The sequence below is a fragment of the Schistocerca serialis genome, chromosome 5 (genome assembly GCF_023864345.2).
Source record: "Schistocerca serialis cubense isolate TAMUIC-IGC-003099 chromosome 5, iqSchSeri2.2, whole genome shotgun sequence".
NCBI classification, from domain to species: Eukaryota; Metazoa; Arthropoda; class Insecta; order Orthoptera; family Acrididae; genus Schistocerca; species Schistocerca serialis.
The window spans coordinates 318,306,243-318,326,715 of NC_064642.1; the positions used below are offsets into that span (position 1 = coordinate 318,306,243).

General features: G+C 43.0%; 1 protein-coding gene across 1 annotated transcript in view; it reads left to right on the plus strand.

Annotated features, from left to right (window-relative positions):
- Window positions 1–20,473, plus strand: part of LOC126481920 (neuroendocrine convertase 2) — a 1,488,910-nt gene that overhangs the window by 1,264,022 nt on the left and 204,415 nt on the right. The window contains exon 7 of the mRNA XM_050105880.1: window positions 12,735–12,910. Within this exon, the coding sequence (XP_049961837.1) occupies window positions 12,735–12,910 (176 nt within the window). The remainder of the gene's footprint in view (window positions 1–12,734; window positions 12,911–20,473) is intronic.

A 20,473-nucleotide genomic window follows, 5' to 3' on the forward strand; every position in this document is an offset into this window, starting at 1 on the left:
GCCGCGTCCCGTATCCAGGGTGTCTTCAGCGAATTCTGTCGGACGTCTGCTGGGTCTGCCGCCGTTCTCAAGCAAAAGCTGCTACAGGCCATACATTGTTATGTTACGCCCTGGACTGAACGCAGACCAGCAATAGTTGGTCTTGGACGCTTGCCTGCTTACCAAGTGTTTCAGAGGGTTTCGCATACAAATCTAAGCAAATTACGAAGTGGTGACCGATTTGTAATCTCTAGGTACGAATTGAATGTACTAAAATTGACAACTCTGCCGGCCGCGGTGGCCATGCGGTTCTAGGCGGTTCAGTCCGGAACCGCGTGACTGCTACGATCGCAGGTTCGAATCCTGCCTCGGTCATGGATATGTCTGATGTTCTTAGTTTAGTTAGGTTTAAGTAGTTCTAAGTTCTAGGGGACTGATGACCTCAGATGTTAAGTCCCATAGTGCTCAGAGCCATTTGAACCATTTTTTTTTTTTTTTTTTTTTACTCTGAACAGTGAAAAATCACCTTCGTTTTTCACAGCCGCTATGATCTTGTTTAAGATTAAAATCATGGTAATTAGTCGTCCATAAATCACAGGAACATGAGGAACACGACTGATAATTAAATATAAATAAGTTACCTGAGTCAGTCGTTTATTGTACCATTACGAGGTTCAATGGTTCACACCCTCAGCTTCAGATGGATGATTGCGCGGACGCACATTTGGTGTTACTGCAGAGTACAGACACCTTCTGACACACCTTCCACAGTGATTGGCCAAATACAAAACACGAAACGTTTCCTTTCTTGTTGGTGTTCAATTTTTTTTCAGACGGCACTGCTAAAGTTAAAAACATAAATTTGCAAGACAAGCACGTACCTACAGGTAAAGTAGAATCGGAAAGGTGCTGCATAATGGCATTTGTTGTATAATCTCTTCACTGTACATGATTTTAATTTGCTTGTAAGTAAAATAAATGGTGCAAGTGGCTCTGAGCACTATGGGACTTAACATCAGAGGTCATCAGTCCCCTAGAACTTAGAACTACTTAAACCTAACTAACCTAAGGACATCACACAAATCCATGCCCGAGGCAGGATTCGAACCTGCGACCGTAGCGGTCGCGTGGTTCCAGACTGTAGCGCGTAGAACCGCTCGGCCACTCCGGCCGGTTGCGTGTAAGTAAACATTACTCTTGCAAACTTAGGCTTTAACTTCAGAAAAGCCATTTCTGAAAGAAAAATGGTCGCCCACAAAAGACGAATCAAAACCCGTTGTTTTTACGGCAGAGCTTATACCGTAAAATAGTAGTGTTCTTCATCATGTATGAAGGAAATCCATTTTATATTTCATGTTTTATTTTTCGTATTGAAATCATTATGGTGAACTTACAGATACGTTGAAAAGTGCGGTAAACCAAAGTGGAACAGAAATATTTAAGTAATCCACAGTATAGAAATTCATACTACACAGTATTTTGCAGTCTGTAGTACTCAAATGAAAAATCATATTACACAGCTCATTTTTTAAAATTTGTTGGTTGAAATTTTTCTTTAATTAAGATTTGGTAGTAAAAATCTTATACTCTCACGGTTATCCTTATGTTACATTCCCTTACAATGCATTTAAAGGGAACATAACACTTCCGTTCAGTCCGCCCCCGGTAGCTGAGTACCATAAAATGTGGACTGCCTTTCATAGACTTCCATAAGGCATTTGATCAAATTAATCACAAATACCTGACAGAGACAATGCGCCGAATGGACTTCCTGCCAAAAACCATCGACATCATCAAGAACATGGCAATGGGTGTTATCGCACAAATCTCCGTTAACTGTCAACTGACAAAACAAATTTCAATAAAAAGGGGTGTTACCCAAGGAAGCCCTTTATCCATGCTCCTGTTCGTTATATCGCTGGAAACTTTCCTGAGACAGCTACAGCACAGGCTGACAGGCATTACCATTCAAGGAACAAAGACCGTGGTGTGTGCTTACGCGGTCGATGTAGGCGTAATCATCAGAGACCAAACAGATGTGACACAACTAGAGATGGTACTTGCAAAATACTGTTCCGCATCAGGTGCGAGGGTGAATGAAAACAAAAGTAAATTTCTAAATATAAAGCAGCATGCTAACTTGCGCATTGAGTGGGCGAACCATGTTAATGAACACAAAGCTCTTGGAATGGCATTGACAACTCCCCTTTTAAAAATGATAGCAATAAATTGGCGGGAGGTGGCAAGAAAAATCAAGGGAGCTTTCATTGAAAACTGCCAACGTAGCATAGACCAGTTCCAGAGAATACTGTTTATCAACACGTATATTTTATCCAAGGCCTAACACAGCACAGGTTCTCCCCATTCCATCAATGGTGGCGAAGACGATCATGTCCACGTTAGCAAAGTTCTTGTGGAACGGGGAATTGTTTCGAGTGCCGGTGAAGACAGCAGTTTTGGATCCAAGAAATGGAGGAATGGGTCTAACCGACATCAAGTCTAAAGCAATGGCATTTGTCTGTCAAACGAACATGGAGCATACTGTGTAACGATTCAGGGTGCATTACAGCAAAACTATACGATATTGTCAGGCCAGAAAGTGTAGAGCCGCCGATAAATATAAAAAAAAGTTTTAAGCTAAAATACATTAGGGAGTATTATCTTGAACTAAGTTATCTCATCAAAAAGCTTTTAAACTCCAAAAACGTTACAACAAAGGCGATTTCAGCTGAAAGACGGAAACATGAAATGAAAAATAACATAGAAACTAAATATGCTGGAATAGCATGGAATGTGGCCTGGAAAAACATCAGTAGTGATGTACTTTCGTCTGACGTGAGAACAGCGTGGTACAAGGTAATGAATAACATCATCAGCACTAATGAGCGTCTCTTTGCCATCGGCTTAAGTGACACTAACCTCTGCAGCAAACGCAACGTCGTTGATAGTGTGCCTCATCGTCACACGTGTGGAGATCAGATTATCAACTGGAGGTGGACGAGGGAGAAAATTGCTTAAATAACAAGAACTTCAGCAAACAATGTACCGATTAACATTTTCTTCAAACCAGAGGAAAGTCACTACCCTCAGGCAAAAAATAACGCAGTGATTTGGTTAATGGGCAAATATACAAGTTCTGTTTTTAACAATATTTGGAGCGATGAACATATTGAATACAAGATGTATTTGGAAAATGAATTTGAGAAAACACTTAACCCTGCTGTTCTGTTCACTTTTACTTGACATATATACTGTTCGGGTCAATATGACCCGACATATCAAAATGCTTTAGAAACATAAATTTTGGTACAGTTTTAGCTATCGACATTGTTGTTCTATTCCAGTACCTTGTTAGTAATAATAATAATAATAATAATAATAATAATAATGGTAATAATAATAATAATAACAATGCATACAACTTTATTGAGGGATATTTTTCATTTAAATATGCACATAAATTTGAAACAACAGACAGTTTCCATTACAGGCATTCAACTTAGAAAGCACTACAGTTTTTCCATACTTCTATTCTTATTGTTGACAGTTTAGACGTAAGTATTGACATTTTCTAACAACAGACAGTTGTCATTACAGATATTCATCTTAGAGCACACTACAGTACAGAACACACTACAGTTTTTTTATTACATTCCAACATAGAAAGCACTACAACTTTAGAATCCTCTCTTCTTACTGATTGTAGTTTAGGCACAAGTATTCACATAAATTTGAAACAACAGAATTTTCAATACAATCATCTTATAAAATACTACAGTTCTTTTCTTACTGCTTGCACTGTGGACACAAGTAGGTTACATGTTTCTTGCAAATATGTTTACTACATTTTCCACACACCATGTTTGTTTTATTGTCATTACTTGATGGACAGAACTTACAGCGTGCACGTTTTGTAGATTTTCTTGTTGTTACCGATTCTGACACACCACCCACATCATTCGGGTTTTGGATGCTTGTGACCATTCTCAAAGAATCTTCTGTTCTTGGGAAATGCGTTCTTGATGCAATATGTTCTTTTATCAGTGACTTTCCAAGTTCCTCCAAGAATATTCTCCTTCTAGTCAATTTGCTTGCATTCCAATTAGGGTCAACCGAAATCCACAAAACGTATGCATTATAAGCAGAAACATCAAGAATATTGTAGAAAACTATCATTGGCCACCTATTACTTTTTCGTTTGCATGTATATGTACCTAATAACTGATCAAGCGTGTCTACAGCACCTTTGGTTGAATTATAGTCCAAAATCATTTTTGGCTTCTTATCAGCCCTGTCACTGATTTCCGCATCATGGTGGAGAGTGCTCATAAGTACAACATTCTTGTGTCTCTTAGGAATATAATTAACCACAGTAGTGTCATTTGTGAAGTAAAATGAAGAGCTGTGTACCTCCTTGTTGGTCATTTTGTGTGGAAGCTCCGGCTTATTTTTCCGTATAGTTCCCAACATAGTCAATTTCCTTTTCAGAAGCAGCTGCCCCAAATTGTACGACGTAAAAAAGTTGTCACACGTGATATTCTGACCACGTAACTCAGAAGTGAGATCAGATACCACCCTCATTCCCTGATTTCTTTCTGGTGCCGCTCCACTCACCTTTCCTGTATAAATTTGGGCTTTCAGTACGTATGAAGTTTTGCTGTCACACATGGTCCATATTTTGATCCCATATTTTGCCGGTTTACTTGGGATATACTGCTTGAATGGACAGCGACCTCTAAATGCTACTAACTGCTCGTCAACAGTAACATTTTCTCCTGGATTATACAGTTTAGGAAGGACCTCTACCCACTTCTCCCAAATACTACGAATTGCGGCAAGTTTGTCAGTACGTCGTCTTTCCTCTCTAGTAGATTTCTTGTCAAATCGCAGGACACGTGATATCTTACAGAATGTTTCATGAGACATGGTTGCTCGAAATATGTTTCGCCCAGTATCTTTATCCCACAAACTTTTTGTAGACTCCCCATGAGATCGATATACACCCGCTAGGAGTAAGAGTCCTAAGTATGCATGGAAAACAGAACCATCAATATCTGTCCACTGTTCACCATAAACTCGCTGCCCTTCAATATTTGTCATCTCTATTATTTCATTTTGAAGCGCTGTGTGAAATACTGCTTCAAATGAACATTTTACATCAGATATTCTGCTGACTGCATACCTGGTAACTCCTGGGGTACTCTTGATGATGTTCGAAGCTGGTAGGCGACCATGTTGTGCTGGTGGATGCAACTGCCATTCTATATTCCCATTTTTAGAAAGAAAAGTCTCTACACTATTTTGTATGGGCTGTGGACTGTCGTAACTGTCATCGGAACACTCGCTTTCAGATGCATTGCTGATGTGATCTTCAAACTCAGAAAGTGATCCTTCATCTGGTGAGGCATTTACTATTTCTTCCAACTCACGATCATTCAATGGTCTCATCGCCATGGTGTCACAAGTCAAACTGGGCAGAAACAAAGCATTCCAATTATTGAGAACTGCCAATTATTATTTCCTGGGGAAAGCAACAAACAAGCCCATTGTTGTGAACGCATGGAGCTTTAGGTGATTGTTGAGAGTAAGTTGGAATGATGCAGTCACTATTCCCACACAACACAACAAAAATAATTTTCGCCATTTCCAGATTTTAGAAATAAATACGAGTTACACTAAACATATTTGTGTCGGGTCATTATGACCCGAACATTACATATGCAACTATTACAGTTGAAGCCCAAACTTCTTAAACTTTTTTAAAACCTTTTAAAACACATGCTGCTCATCCATTTTCAGACAAAGTCACAAAGTTTCATAAATATATATTGGTATTTACATAATGTAAAATAACGTTCATATTCGTTTCGGGTCATATAGACCCGAACAGAACAGCAGGGTTAAATATCAGAATCACAATAAGAAATATGGTAAGATGCTCCGAATTGTCTTCAACAGAATGGGTATAGGTTAGGAACTGGATTCCTAGTAGAGAGGGAATGGGTTGGGTCACGTTCCCAACCCTAACCTCACCTGCAAGTCACCCATGAAAAATAAATCAATAGTACAGCAGATACAAGAATATGGCTTGACTTGTGGACCATCCACGATCGTTAATTCCCTGCGCAGATTATTTCCAGCTCTGGCTCGCCTCCCTTCTCTCAGACTAGCGCACTGCGCGCAACACTGTACCAACATGTTTGCACGTTCTCGTTATATGTGTATTATTGAAGATATATTTCAATAAATAAAAAGTTTATTTAGAGTGTGGAACACATCAGTTTTGTTAACTTCATCTCATTATCCACCCAAACGCATAATTGCTAATTCTAATTACAATCTGTAAACCATACAATTCAACCTGGAGAGGGATTCATTACTGCCTTTGTGTGCTCCTCTCGGACGGTGGAAGTGTCCTTGTTTGTTTTATTAAACAAATGCTCGGCGAAATTAATTTTCACATCGGTGGCGTGAGAGTGTATGCTTCAAATCCTGCTATTAAACTGATCGTTTTATGCAAATAACTCGTCCACATCTCACTGACTGCCGTAATGCGGATTGTTTTAACTATATAAAATCCCTGTGTAATGTCGGAATATCGAAAGTGGTAGCTGTTATGCCCGCAATTTCATTCGGAAGGAACCTCAGTACGGTGTGGGCCTACATAAGAATTGCACAAAAGTATGAAAATACCTCGGGAAAATGTAGACTTGCACATATAAATGCAGTTGCCAGCCAAGACTGTAGGTCGCGCTCTTGTATTTCATGAGGAACGGCCACATGAACGATGTCCTCATTATGTTGTAAATGTCAGCTGTCGTCAGAATAGTGTCTACATCTACATCTACGTTTATACTCCGCAAGCCACCCAACGGTGTGTGGCGGAGGGCACTTTACGTGCCACTGTCATTACCTCCCTTTCCTGTTCCAGTCGCGTATGGTTCGCGGGAAGAACGACTGCCGGAAAGCCTCCGTGCGCGCTCGAATCTCTCTAATTTTACATTCGTGACCTTCTCGGGAGGTATAAGTAGGGGGAAGCAATATATTCGATACCTCATCCAGAAACGCACCCTCTCGAAACCTGGACGGCAAGCTACACCGCGATGCAGAGCGCCTCTCTTGCAGAGTCTGCCACTTGAGTTTGCTAAACATCTCCGTAACGCTATCACGCTTACCAAATAACCCTGTGACGAAACGCGCCGCTCTTCTTGGGATCTTCTCTATCTCCTCTGTCAACCCGACCTGGTACGGATCCCACACTGATGAGCAATACCCAAGTATAGGTCGAACGAGTGTCTTGTAAGCCACCTCCTTTGTTGATGGACTACATTTTTTAAGGACTCTCCCAATGAATCTCAACCTGGCACCCGCCTTACCAACAATTAATTTTATATGCTCATTCCACTTCAAATCGTTCCGCACGCATACTCCCAGATATTTTACAGGAGTAACTGCTACCAGTGTTTGTTCCGCTATCATACAATCATACAATAAAGGATCCTTCTTTCTATGTATTCGCAATACATTCCATTTGTCTATGTTACGGGTCAGTTGCCACTCCCTGCACCAAGTGCCTATCCGCTGCAGATCTTCCTGCATTTCGCTACAATTTTCTAATGCTGCAACTTCTCTGTATACTACAGCATCATCCGCGAAAAGCCGCATGGAACTTCCGACACTATCTACTAAGTCATTTATATATATTGTGAAAAGCAACGGTCCCATAACACTCCCCTGTGGCACGCCAGAGGTTACTTTAACGTCTGTAGACGTCTCTCCATTGATAACAACATGCTGTATTCTGTTTCCTAAAAACTCTTCAATCCAGCCACACAGCTGGTCTGATATTCCGTAGGCTCTTACTTTGTTTATCAGGCGACAGTGCGGAACTGTATCGAACGCCTTCCGGAAGTCAAGAAAAATAGAATCTACCTGGGAGCCTGTATCTAATATTTTCTGGGTCTCATGAACAAATAAGGCGAGTTGGGTCTCACACGATCGCTGTTTCCGGAATCCATGTTGATTCCTACATAGTAGATTCTGGGTTTCCAGAAATGACATGATACGCGAGCAAAAAACATGTTCTAAAATTCTGCAACAGATCGTCGTCAGAGATATAGATCTATAGTTTTGCGCATCTGCTCGACGACCCTTCTTGAAGACTGGGAGTGCCTGTGCTCTTTTCCAATCATTTGGAACCTTCCGTTCCTCTAGAGACTTGCGGTTCACGGCTGTTAGAAGGGGGGCAAGTTCTTTCGCGTACTCTGTGTAGAATCGAATTGGTATCCCGTCAGGTCCAGTGGACTTTCCTCTATTGAGTGATTCCAGTTGCTTTTCTATTCCTTGGACACTTATTTCGATGTCAGCCATTTTTTCGTTTGTGCGAGGATTCAGAGAAGGAACTGCAGTGCGGTCTTCCTCTGTGTAGCAGCTTTGGAAAAAGGTGTTTAGTATTTCAACACCAAAACAACACGAAGGAAGTACCAGAAACAGGAACTGCAGGGCGAGCTGGAATTCCAAAACCACTAGTCAATGAGTCAAATGCCCGCATGGGGAAATCATTCTGCCGAAGCTGTCTTGTACTGCGGAGCAGCAGAAAAATGTCATTTGGTCAGATGAGTCTTCTTTCACTCGGTTTCCAGTTTCTGGTCGATTTTAAGTCCCAAAACTGAAGCTTGGCGGGGTGTCGGTGATAATTTGGGGAGCCATATCGGTGGTATTCTGTGAGTCGCATTACTATCTACCAGCTCTCGTTATAGCCAAGGCTTAAGTGACTACTTTGGTTGATCAGGCCCATCCCATTGCACAGTGTTTGTTCCCCAGTGGTGGAACTGTGTTCCAAACGACAGGATCCCTGTTCACACACCTCGCATCGTCCAAGACTGATTTTCTGAAGACGAGGATGAACTGTCGCATCTCTCCTGGCCACCACAATCAACAGAGCTCAGTATTGTTGAGCCTTTGTGGTCTGCTTTGTAGAGTAGAGTGCGTGATCGTTATCCACCTCCATTATCATAACTAGAACTTGTCATTGTTTTGCAGGAATAATGATATACGATTCCATTGAAAACCACGTGTATCTTTGAGATGAGGCACCGAACCAGTGTGACTGAATTATATCCACACCCCGACGCACACACACACACACACACACACACACACACACACTGTATCTTACATCCAAATAGGTCTGTTCACCTCTTAAAAATGCAGATCGTTTCTTCAATGACCGATTCAAATGCTTTGAACAAAAATCATAAAATCCTAGCGGAATCATGGTATCAGTCTTTAACAATTTGTTGTGGAAACTAACGTATAGAAGCTAGTTGCTTTGGTGAAGTATTTCTGGCTGTTGGGTTATTTCCTTCTGGTCAACCGACGAACCGCCGCACCGCGAAACAGCACCCGGCAGTGTGTCTCAGACAGTATTTAGCAAGGGGGTACGTAACTGTTATCACTCACTAAAATAAGGAAAATAGCTTCTCGATAAGTGGTAGAGTGCAAAGTAAAATAATTTCTCGACGTACTCTATTCTTTTCTATTGAGGCTGTTTTTTATTAAACTATGTTCATTTCAACAAAATTCGAAGAATTAATCAGAACAAGAGTTAGCCATTATGGTGTCTCGTAAAGTTTGCCATGGAGCTTTGAAAGTGTTAAATATGAAAGCACAGTATGTCAGCCGAGCACCATTTCACGCCTCGATAGCATATAGTGAGATGAAAACTGCGCTCAGTCCCGGCTCTCACTTACAACACGCTTCTAGCCTCTCTTGCACATATTTCACAGCATACACAAGTCCGAAAGAATAGACACCATGCATTCACTCGATTCCGCGTAATTTCCCGATGCTGCTGACATCAGTAATTCCATTCCTTCCCCCCCCCCCCCCATCTACCTTTAATTTACGTATAACAGAACTAACTATCATAAATGATCATAAATGGCTTTCGAATCGTATCAAGAAGAACTACATTATTTAATGGTGCTTTGGCAGAACAGTAAAAACAAAATCAGAGTTTTCTCTACACAGTATTGTCCTCGCCCCTTTTTACACTCCTGGAAATGGAAAAAAGAACACATTGACAACGGTGTGTCAGACCCACCATACTTGCTCCGGACACTGCGAGAGGGCTATACAAGCAATGATCACACGCACGGCACAGCGGACACACCAGGAACCGCGGTGTTGGCCGTCGAATGGCGCTAGCTGCGCAGCATTTGTGCACCGCCGCCGTCAGTGTCAGCCAGTTTGCCGTGGCATACGGAGCTCCATCGCAGTCTTTAACACTGGTAGCATGCCGCGACAGCGTGGACGTGAACCGTATGTGCAGTTGACGGACTTTGAGCGAGGGCGTATAGTGGGCATGCGGGAGGCCGGGTGGACGTACCGCCGAATTGCTCAACACGTGGGGCGTGAGGTCTCCACAGTACATCGATGTTGTCGCCAGTGGTCGGCGGAAGGTGCACGTGCCCGTCGACCTGGGACCGGACCGCAGCGACGCACGGATGCACGCCAAGACCGTAGGATCCTACGCAGTGCCGTAGGGGACCGCACCGCCACTTCCCAGCAAATTAGGGACACTGTTGCTCCTGGGGTATCGGCGAGGACCATTCGCAACCGTCTCCATGAAGCTGGGCTACGGTCCCGCACACCGTTAGGCCGTCTTCCGCTCACGCCCCGACATCGTGCAGCCCGCCTCCAGTGGTGTCGCGACAGGCGTGAATGGAGGGACGAATGGAGACGTGTCGTCTTCAGCGATGAGAGTCGCTTCTGCCTTGGTGCCAATGATGGTCGTATGCGTGTTTGGCGCCGTGCAGGTGAGCGCCACAATCAGGACTGCATACGACCGAGGCACACAGGGCCAACACCCGGCATCATGGTGTGGGGAGCGATCTCCTACACTGGCCGTACACCACTGGTGATCGTCGAGGGGACACTGAATAGTGCACGGTACATCCAAACCGTCATCGAACCCATCGTTCTACCATTCCTAGACCGGCAAGGGAACGTGCTGTACCAACAGGACAATGCACGTCCGCATGTATCCCGTGCCACCCAACGTGCTCTAGAAAGTGTAAGTCAACTACCCTGGCCAGCAAGATCTCCGGATCTGTCCCCCATTGAGCATGTTTGGGACTGGATGAAGCGTCGTCTCACGCGGTCTGCACGTCCAGCACGAACGCTGGTCCAACTGAGGCGCCAGGTGGAAATGGCATGGCAAGTCGTTCCACAGGACTACATCCAGCATCTCTACGATCGTCTCCATGGGAGAATAGCAGCCTGCATTGCTGCGAAAGGTGGATGTACATTGTACTAGTACCGACATTGTGCATGCTCTGTTGCCTGTGTCTATGTGCCTGTGGTTCTGTCAGTGTGATCATGTGATGTATCTGACCCCAGGAATGTGTCAATAAAGTTTCCCCTTCCTGGGACAATGAATTCACGGTGTTCTTATTTCAATTTCCAGGAGTGTAATTCTTGTTTTGAGCTCTGAAAACCGGTCCGAAAACTGGTTTGGTGTTGTTCCCTCAGTAGTCTATTCTGTGCAAGTTACTTCAACCTATATCCAGTTGGATCTTCTTACTGTACTTAAGCCTTAGAGGCTTGGTCTATACAATTTCCCCCTTCCCTCAATTACCAACTTAACTAATTATTGCCGGCCGGAATGGCCGAGCGGTTCTAGGTGCTACAGTCTGGAACCGCGCGACCGCTACGGTCGCAGGTTCGAATCCTGCCTCGGGCATGGATGAGTGTGATGTCCTTAGGATAGTTGGGTTTAAGTAGTTCTAAGTTCTAGGGGACTGATGACCAAAGAAGTTAAGTCCCAAAGCGCTCAGAGCCATTTGAACCTTTTTTTAACTAATTATTGATTATTGACTTCTGCCCTATCGACTTATCGCTTTTTTCGTCAAATTGCGCCCCAAAATCTCTTTTCTCTTCAACCTTTTTTGTAGCAATGCGGTTTACCCAACAAATTTTCTACATACTTCTATAATACCTCATTTTAAAAAATTCTAATTTCCTCTTCTTTGCTCTAGTTTTTGGGCACATTTCATCCCCATATAAGGCTACACTTAAAGTCAAATAATTTCAGTAAATACTTTCTAACTCTTAAATTGATATTCAATGTTAATAAATTTTGTTGCTTCAGAAACGTTTCTCTTGCTGCTGCTAGTCTGTGCCATAAATCCTCTTTACTTCGGTCATCAACATTTATGTGACATATCAAACTTAAATATAAATTTTCCTTTTTGGAAAAAAAAACGCCCAGAAACTAATTAACTCAAACGACTGATATTCCTCGAAATACGAGATTATGTTGTTGATCCTCAACACTGCGTGGTCATGCAGTCATCCGTTGTAGCACCATAACGAAGAATCAACAGGGGGTGGGGGAGATAGGTTTCAGTATAACATTCTTCTGCAGGATGCGATGCATCAGCGTGAAAGAAATAATCTCTGCAATTACTGTAGCTTTGTCAGAAAATACGTGAAGTTGTGTATCGAGAAGTGTTATAAACTGAAGAAATCGAGAGAGAATGTAAAATTCTGCGTATAGAAATTTTTAACACCTAAATTCGAACGCACACGTGCGTATCTGCATGTGTGCGAGTGTGTGTGTGTGTATGTGTGTGTGTGTGTGTGTGTGTGTGTGTGTGTGTGTGACACAGCGAGATTAAATGCAAGTAAATGATAGTTGCTAATTGCTACAAGGAGCAAATATCTTGAGACACAAACGTTAACTGCTGCAGGTATCCGCATGCTGGACCAGCCCTACATGACGGACCTGATTGAGGCCAATTCGATGGGCCACGAGCCGAACCTGATCGACATCTACAGCGCCTCCTGGGGGCCCACGGACGACGGCAAGACGGTGGATGGGCCGCGCAACGCCACCATGCGAGCCATCGTCCGGGGCGTCAACGAGGTGAGTGGTTTCTCTCACCAGCCGCTCAAATCCCTTACACATTTTCTCGAGTTGTAGAACAGTCCAGACTCTTTTTAGCAAACGCGGAGTCCAACAACTTTCACCTATCTCTGAATAACATTTTATACACTCAGGTGACTAACGTCATTGGATACCACTAATACTGTGTCGGACATCCTTTTGCCCAGCGTAGTACTTGGAAGTCCCCTGCAGAAATATTGAGGCTTGCTGCGTTTATAGCCGTCCACAATTGCGAAAGTGTTGACGGTGCAGGCTTTTTGCAAGAACTGATCTCTCGATTGTGTCCCATAAATGTTCGATGGGATTTATATCAGATAATGTGAGTGGGCAAATCACCCACTCGAACTGTCCAGGATGTCCAAACCAATCGCGAACAGCTGTGGCCTGATGAGATGCCGCATTGTCATCCATCAAAATTCCATCGTTTTTTGGAAACATGAAGTCCATGAATGGTGACAGATGGTCTCCAAGTAGCCGAACATAATCATTCCAGTCAATGAAAGTTTCAGTTGGATCAGAGAGCCCAGAACATTCCACGTAAACACAACCCACACCATTATGGTGCCAACACCCAATCATCTGACAAGGCCACGATCTTCCAGTCGTCTAGAATCCAACCGATATGATCACGAGCCCATAAGACGCGCTGCAGGCGATGTCGTGCTGTTAGCAAAGGTACTCATATCGGTCATCTGCTGCCATAGCCCATTACCGCCAAATTTTGCAGCACTGTTCTAACGACACGTTCGTCGTACGTCCCACATTGATTTCCGTCGTTATTTCACAGTGTTGTTTGTCTGTTACCACTGACAAACCTAGACAAACTCCGCTGTTCTGTGCCGTTCAGCGAAGGCTGTCGGACACAGCGTGGCCCGTGGTAACAGGTAATACCTGAAATTTCGTTTCCTCGGCACGTTCTTGACACTGTGGATCTCGGAATACTGAGTATCCTAACGATCTCCGAAATTGAATCCCCCATGCTTGTAGCTCCAACTACCATTGCCGGTTCAAAGTCGCTTAATTCAGATGAACCACCCGAGTTCAAGCGACAGCAACAGTAATGCACTGTCCTTTCATGCCTTGTGCACATGACACCATCGCCATCTGTATACGTGCATGTCACTATCCCATGACTTCTGTCACTCAGTGTTGTCTCTTCTTGCTTTATTTTTTTCTGTGTGTATCGAAGAGCGAGAAAATGCCCTGCTCAGCCAACATCACACACATATTCTCATAGTTGGCTGGACAACTTTGCTGCATTTTGTAATTCACAGTCTGGAAGTCCACTATTCGTTATTTTCTTCTTTCAAACAGATACGCCACACAATATTACACCAGAAGAGATACGGCAGACCAGCTGTGTGTTACTATTATGGGTAATTAGCTCAACATGATTGATATTAAGCAGCTCTTTGATGATAAGATAGCCGGCCGCGGTGGTCTCGCGGTTCTAGGCGCTCACTCGGGAACCGCGCGACTGCTACGGTCGCAGGTTCGAATCCTGCCTCGGGCGTGGATGTGTGTGATGTCCTTAGGTTAGTTAGGTTTAAGTAGTTCTAAGTTCTATGGGACTGATGACCACAGATGTTAAGTCCCATAGTGCTCAGAGCCATTTGAACCATTTGAAGATAAGATAAGCTTACATTCTGTTTTCTGTCCTAAATGATATCTTTGTCGTTGGGACATGAAACTCGTATCTTTCTTCCTTCGATTTTGGTTATCGCTGATTTTTTTAGAGAATCATCTGCATCGTCAAACGATAATTCATTGTACAAAACTAATCAGCAATCAAACATCAAATATTAACGTATTGCAGATGTAATTTAACATCTACTTTAACATGCATCCGTACTGAATCAAAACGTTGTTCAGTGTTGTAGTCCACATCTGCTTAAACTACTTTCCTTCAATTTTCGTTGTTATTCTGCTGCCCAAATATGTAGCATTCTGATCTATATCTCGTCTTGGAATCTTCGAACCCATGTTTTACTTGAAACTTCATTCAGTGCTTACTGGTTTTACAGAAAAAGGATCCGTTCGGACATTATATTATGTGAAAACGTGAAAAAAAGATAAGCTACTAGTAATGAATCTAAATGATGCTTCATGCTCGCTCCACGCTGTCCTTTTTCCATTCTACAGCAGTTTGCTGCATGTGGTGATTACCCTCCGCAATGACCCATAGAGTAGCTTGCGAAGTATAAAGTACCGGACAGCTATTAGACATTAATATGGGGTGTGTCCAACCTTCGCCTTCATCACGGCTTGCACTCTGCTGGCAACACTATCAGTGACGTGTCCGAACGTGTGTGGAGGAAAGGCAGCCCATTCACGAGCCGAAATCAGAGAAGGTATTTATGCTGCAGCTGCGGTCTGGGACAAGTCGAAGCTCTAATTTATTCCAAACTTGTTCCACCTTCGATCTGATCGAGACTCTGGGAAGGACAGTCCATTTCAGGAATGCTACTGTTCACAAATCTCCTGTACAGATTCTGCTTAATGCCAGGTTGCAGTGTCATGCTGTCGCCATCACTGAGCTGTTCTTCTACTGTACTCAGTACACAATGCTATAAAATGTGTTCTTATCCTTTCGTATTTACCGTTTCCTTAAGTACAATAAGGGAACCACGGTGACACCACCTCCTCCACACTTCACTTCTGGCGCTACACATGGTGACAAGTAACATTCCCCTGCCATTCCCGACACCCAGTTACTTCCATCTGATTGCTGCAAAGTATGGCGTGATTCATCAGTCCAAATCACTCGTTTTCAGCCATTCACTGTTCATTTGTGTCACTGATTACACCACCCCAAGTGTCTTTTAGAGTTAACTATACAAAAATATTTGGCTTATGAGTAGGTGCCCGACCATTGTATCCCATTCTTTTTAACATGCTACACATAATCATTGATCTGGCTGAACTATTGGCAACAATTTGGAACTCACAAGTCATTCCTTCCGCTGACTTCTTGCGATGTTTAGCAACCACCCGCCTCAATGCTCAACGATCGTCGTCTGTCAGTACATCAGGTCTGCCTGGTCTTGATTTATCTGTGGTTTTTCCTTCTTTTTCCCTCATCACGAGTCACGTCACTGACAGCCGACTTGGGCAGTTCTGCTTGGGTCGTAATTTCCCTAATGGATTTTTTACTCAGATGACATCTAATCACTAGCCCATGTTTGAAGTCACTGAGCTCACCTGAACGACCTATACTGCTGTTACTGTTTCCCTACTTTCAAAACAATACACCATGCCTCCTCTTATAGCGACGGATCAGTTTCTCGTGACATGTGCTCAATTCTGGACTGCATAGGGATGCGCGGATACTTTTTATCAGATGCTGTACGAGTTTATGTGTTGATGACCGTCAACCAGGGTTACTTTACACACATTTTATGTGATTTATTGACTTTGCAAAGTATAATTAGTTACATAATTGATAGAAATAGATTTGTGTACACCCTCATGGTTCTTAAGGACAGTTATAACCTCAAAGCCGGCCGTGGTGGCCGAGCGGTTCTAGGCGCTTCAGTCTGGAACCGCGCGACCGCTACGGTCGCAGATTCGAATCCTGCCTCGGGCATGGATGTGTGTGATGTCCTTAGGTTGGTTAGGCTAAAGTAGTTCTAAGTTCTAGGGGACTGATGACCTCAGATGTTAAGTCCCATAGTGCTCAGAGCCATTTGAACCATTTTTTAACCTCAAAATGAATGAAAATCATGTGTATGACATGCGTTAAATAAAATCCCCTTCTACGGTGTAACGTCACCCTTATTTATGCGGGCTAATCGGCCACCCTAAACTGTCACGAAATAATGTGCATTTGATGTACGGCTGAGCAGTAGCGGAACCAGAGCTCACGACAGACCACAGCGGCCACTCCCCGTCGGCCCGGGACAAAGACCGGGTGTGGGTAAATCCCAGAAGAAGGAAGCTGGACAATGGTCGCTCGCTTAGTAGAATGCGGAATGACCACCAATGGACTCTGAGGCGACCTTAAAGATGGCCAAGTTGCAGCTTTTTGAGATCCGAGAATAACATCACGTACTGAAGCAAATCTGAATACATTGGCGATCTCTGATAAATGAGGCACATCCAATGACACAACAATATTTCATTATCTCTTAAACTACAGAAGTTAATATCTCACAGAGAATACACGTTTTCATAGTGACCCTATGCATTAACAACTTTTAATCGCTTCGTGCGATTTCAACAAACGTTATCACAGATAGCAGAATTGCGCTATAGCTATCATCCCTGAAGGCTATGTGTCTGAATCTATTTTATTTATTGATTTACGTCGTCTTTTACATTTTTTTCTCTATGCAAATGTTTCTCAGAGTATCGGATTCTCCATATTTACACAGCAAATGAATGCAGCATGAATACCTCATATTCTGTTATACTGTTTTTATTTAATGAATAGTTTACTATTGCGCCAGTAGCATTATTTAAATGTTGGTTGCAAGTGCTATTAATAAAACTGTACTAATTTAAAAGTGGTCAGTCGTATGAGTTAGCAGACATCACAATTGAAAAGAGAACCAAGAAACGCCTGTCAAGAAGGCATAAATAATTGTTTAAATAATACTTAGAAATAATCTGTTGTCATTTATCATGAGCATACTTACGCAAGAATGCTTAATCGTTTATTTATGAACCAACTATTATTTGAATTTATTGTAAATTATCTGAGTGTAACCGAATGTTTTCATTTTCTTTATTTATTTATTGCTGTAATATATTAGTTTGGACCGGGAAGTGGTCAACGTGAATCAAATTATGTCTGCATAGTATAAGGACGATGTACTTTTGATGCGAATGGCCTTCAGCGAATGGAAAAGCAGATAGTAGACTATGGGAGTCAAGTGGAGACTGGGACTTCCCGAGCGAAGAGCTCAAGGGTGCTATTTGGGCCTTTATGTCGAGATCCTGGAGAAGGCAGATCTGTCTGAGGAAACGTACATGATTCACTTAGTTATACAGGTGTTTGACTTTGGGCGATGAACGGCTGCTACCGTACTTTGACTTCTGAAGAGACTTTATATTTAGAGAGGTCCGAATGTGCTCCAGAGTAGGACTCTCATTTTTTACCATTTGTAGTACAGAACTGAGAATAGACAGAGTTTGAATTACTATTCTCTCGATCGTGTGTGTTGATTTGTGATTCATCATACTGAAAAAAAAGGTTCAAATGGCTCTGAGCACTATGGGACTTAACGTCTGAGCTCATCAGTCCCCTAGAACTTAGAACTACTTAAACCTAACTAACTTAAGGACAGCACACACATCCATGCCCGAGGCAGGATTCGAACCTGCGACCGTAACGGTCGCACGGTTCCAGACTGTAGCGCCTGGAACCGCTCACCCACCCCGGCCGGCCATCATACTGAACTCAGAACAGTTTTGAACTGGTGAAAGTTTAACGTATCGTGATAACGAAATGGATTTAGTTTCCGTGAGTCTTTGATGACTATTTAGTTTGGGAAATATGCTACCATTCTTGTAACGTTCTCATTTGATAAGGGAATTTTCTGTTTCCATTTCGATTGTCGTAGGACCACTTTCCATAGATTGAAATGTCTTTTCTTGAATAGGTGCAGCATAATTTTTTGTCATCAATCTCAACTGCAGGCATTAGAATAGAACCCTTTCCACTAAATTATTCAGTTCTCTTTTATATTTCCATCTATTTTACTAATGCGCAATCCTAGCCAATGGACCAGTGGACAGACTATCTGACTGCAGGATCACATCTAAAGATTCAGCGAGCTAGCTGTGGGGCATGAAAGCAGACGTGCATAGCTCGACCCTATGACTAGATAGAGCTATTCTTTTTAAACAATGTCATACATAGCCCAAGTACCTACAGTACGAGTAACTGGTTTGCTTGTATACAGCCGCAACGGGGTAACTTTACACTGGCCAATACTTACGAGGAACCCGACGCCTGTTAGAAGTTCAGTCATTAGTGAGGCTCATTGGAAAGTGTTGTGTTAACAATTATAACAGGAAAAATATTAGTTGCTAATGACTCACCATGTGAATCAGAAGGGTGACAGAAAATGAGGTGTCCGGGAGGTACAGAAATACAGCTCCTCGACAGAAATGTTCAAAACACACCATTAACTTGCACCATGAACACCGAATGAAAAATGGCACGCCACAGTGATCACAAATGTTCGCCTCATCAACTGAAGGCAAACTCCTTGGGAGCTACAAACTGTGCAGGACGTTCAACTAAGTATCCGCTCTTAGCGAACCCATGTAGAATCATATTGGTGCGACGGTGTGATGAGAACTTGTGGAATGTGATGACATGCAACCGAATGCGAAATATTCTGTCGTGGAGCTTACCGTGAAACTGGCTATACTTAAAGGCGTAGCTGCAGATAGTGCGGTAGTATGTTTTATAGGCAAGGAAGAAACAACCATCCACAGCCTGAATTTGTCCAGTGGTTCCGGGCGGTATGAACTGCAATGTCACACACTTCTGAAGAGGGTAGTTTGCTCTAAGGGAGTATGATATTTATACACAGACCAGGAATCAAGCAAAAGCAAATTATTTTGACCATTTATTGGTAGAAAGCAGTGCTCATACTATAGTTGTAGTTCTCTTACACCCATATTCCCACTCTCGCTTGTTGTGATGTGTATATTCCCTACAGCCCTTCCAGGATCACGCACGTGGGAAAGAATCGTAGAGGGCAGAGCACCTCCAACTTCTTGGAACGCAATAAGTGACTTTCCAGCCAATTTACCATCTAGATTAACAGTTGCCATAATTGTAAACGAATGCGTTAAGGTATTGATGTGTGTTGATCTTTATACAACCCTCTTTGTGCTGACGAGGGCAAATCAGAAAGTCTTTGCCCTATTTGTTATTAGCCAAAGTAAGGTACATACACGTAATGAAAAAAATACATTCTATCCTACATACCTTACACTATTTTTCAACACAGCCCCCCCCCCCCCAACGGTTCACACATTTTCCCATCGCAGTACTAAATTTGAGTTTCCCTTGTGGTAGAAATCGTCCAGCTGAGTATGGAACCACCGTCGGACTGCTGTCTTGGGGTCACTGTTACTTGTGAATCGCTGTCCAGTCAGGAACTTCAACGGTCCGAAAATGTGGAAATCACTAGGGCCGAGGTCTGGACTTCATGGTGGGTGGTCCAGAAGATCCCAGTAAAAGGCCCCGAGCTTTTCGGCAGTTCTGATTGCCACACGTGGTCTCGCATTGTTGTGGAGCTGAATCACGTTGTCCACATCGAGAATTCCTCGGCGCCTTCTCCTCAGACTTGACAGTATGGAACAATAACTGTCAGCATTGGTGGTTTCATCTTGTGGCATGAAATCCAGCAAGAGCGGTTCATGGCTATCCCAGACGGCCATTAACATCACTTTCCCAACAGATGGGGCTGCATGGAATTTTTTTGTCATAGGTGAACCCAGACTTTTCCACATCATGCTCTCCTGCTTCGATTCCGGACTGGAATGCAGTTACCACTTTGAACTTGCAGTAACAATGAGATC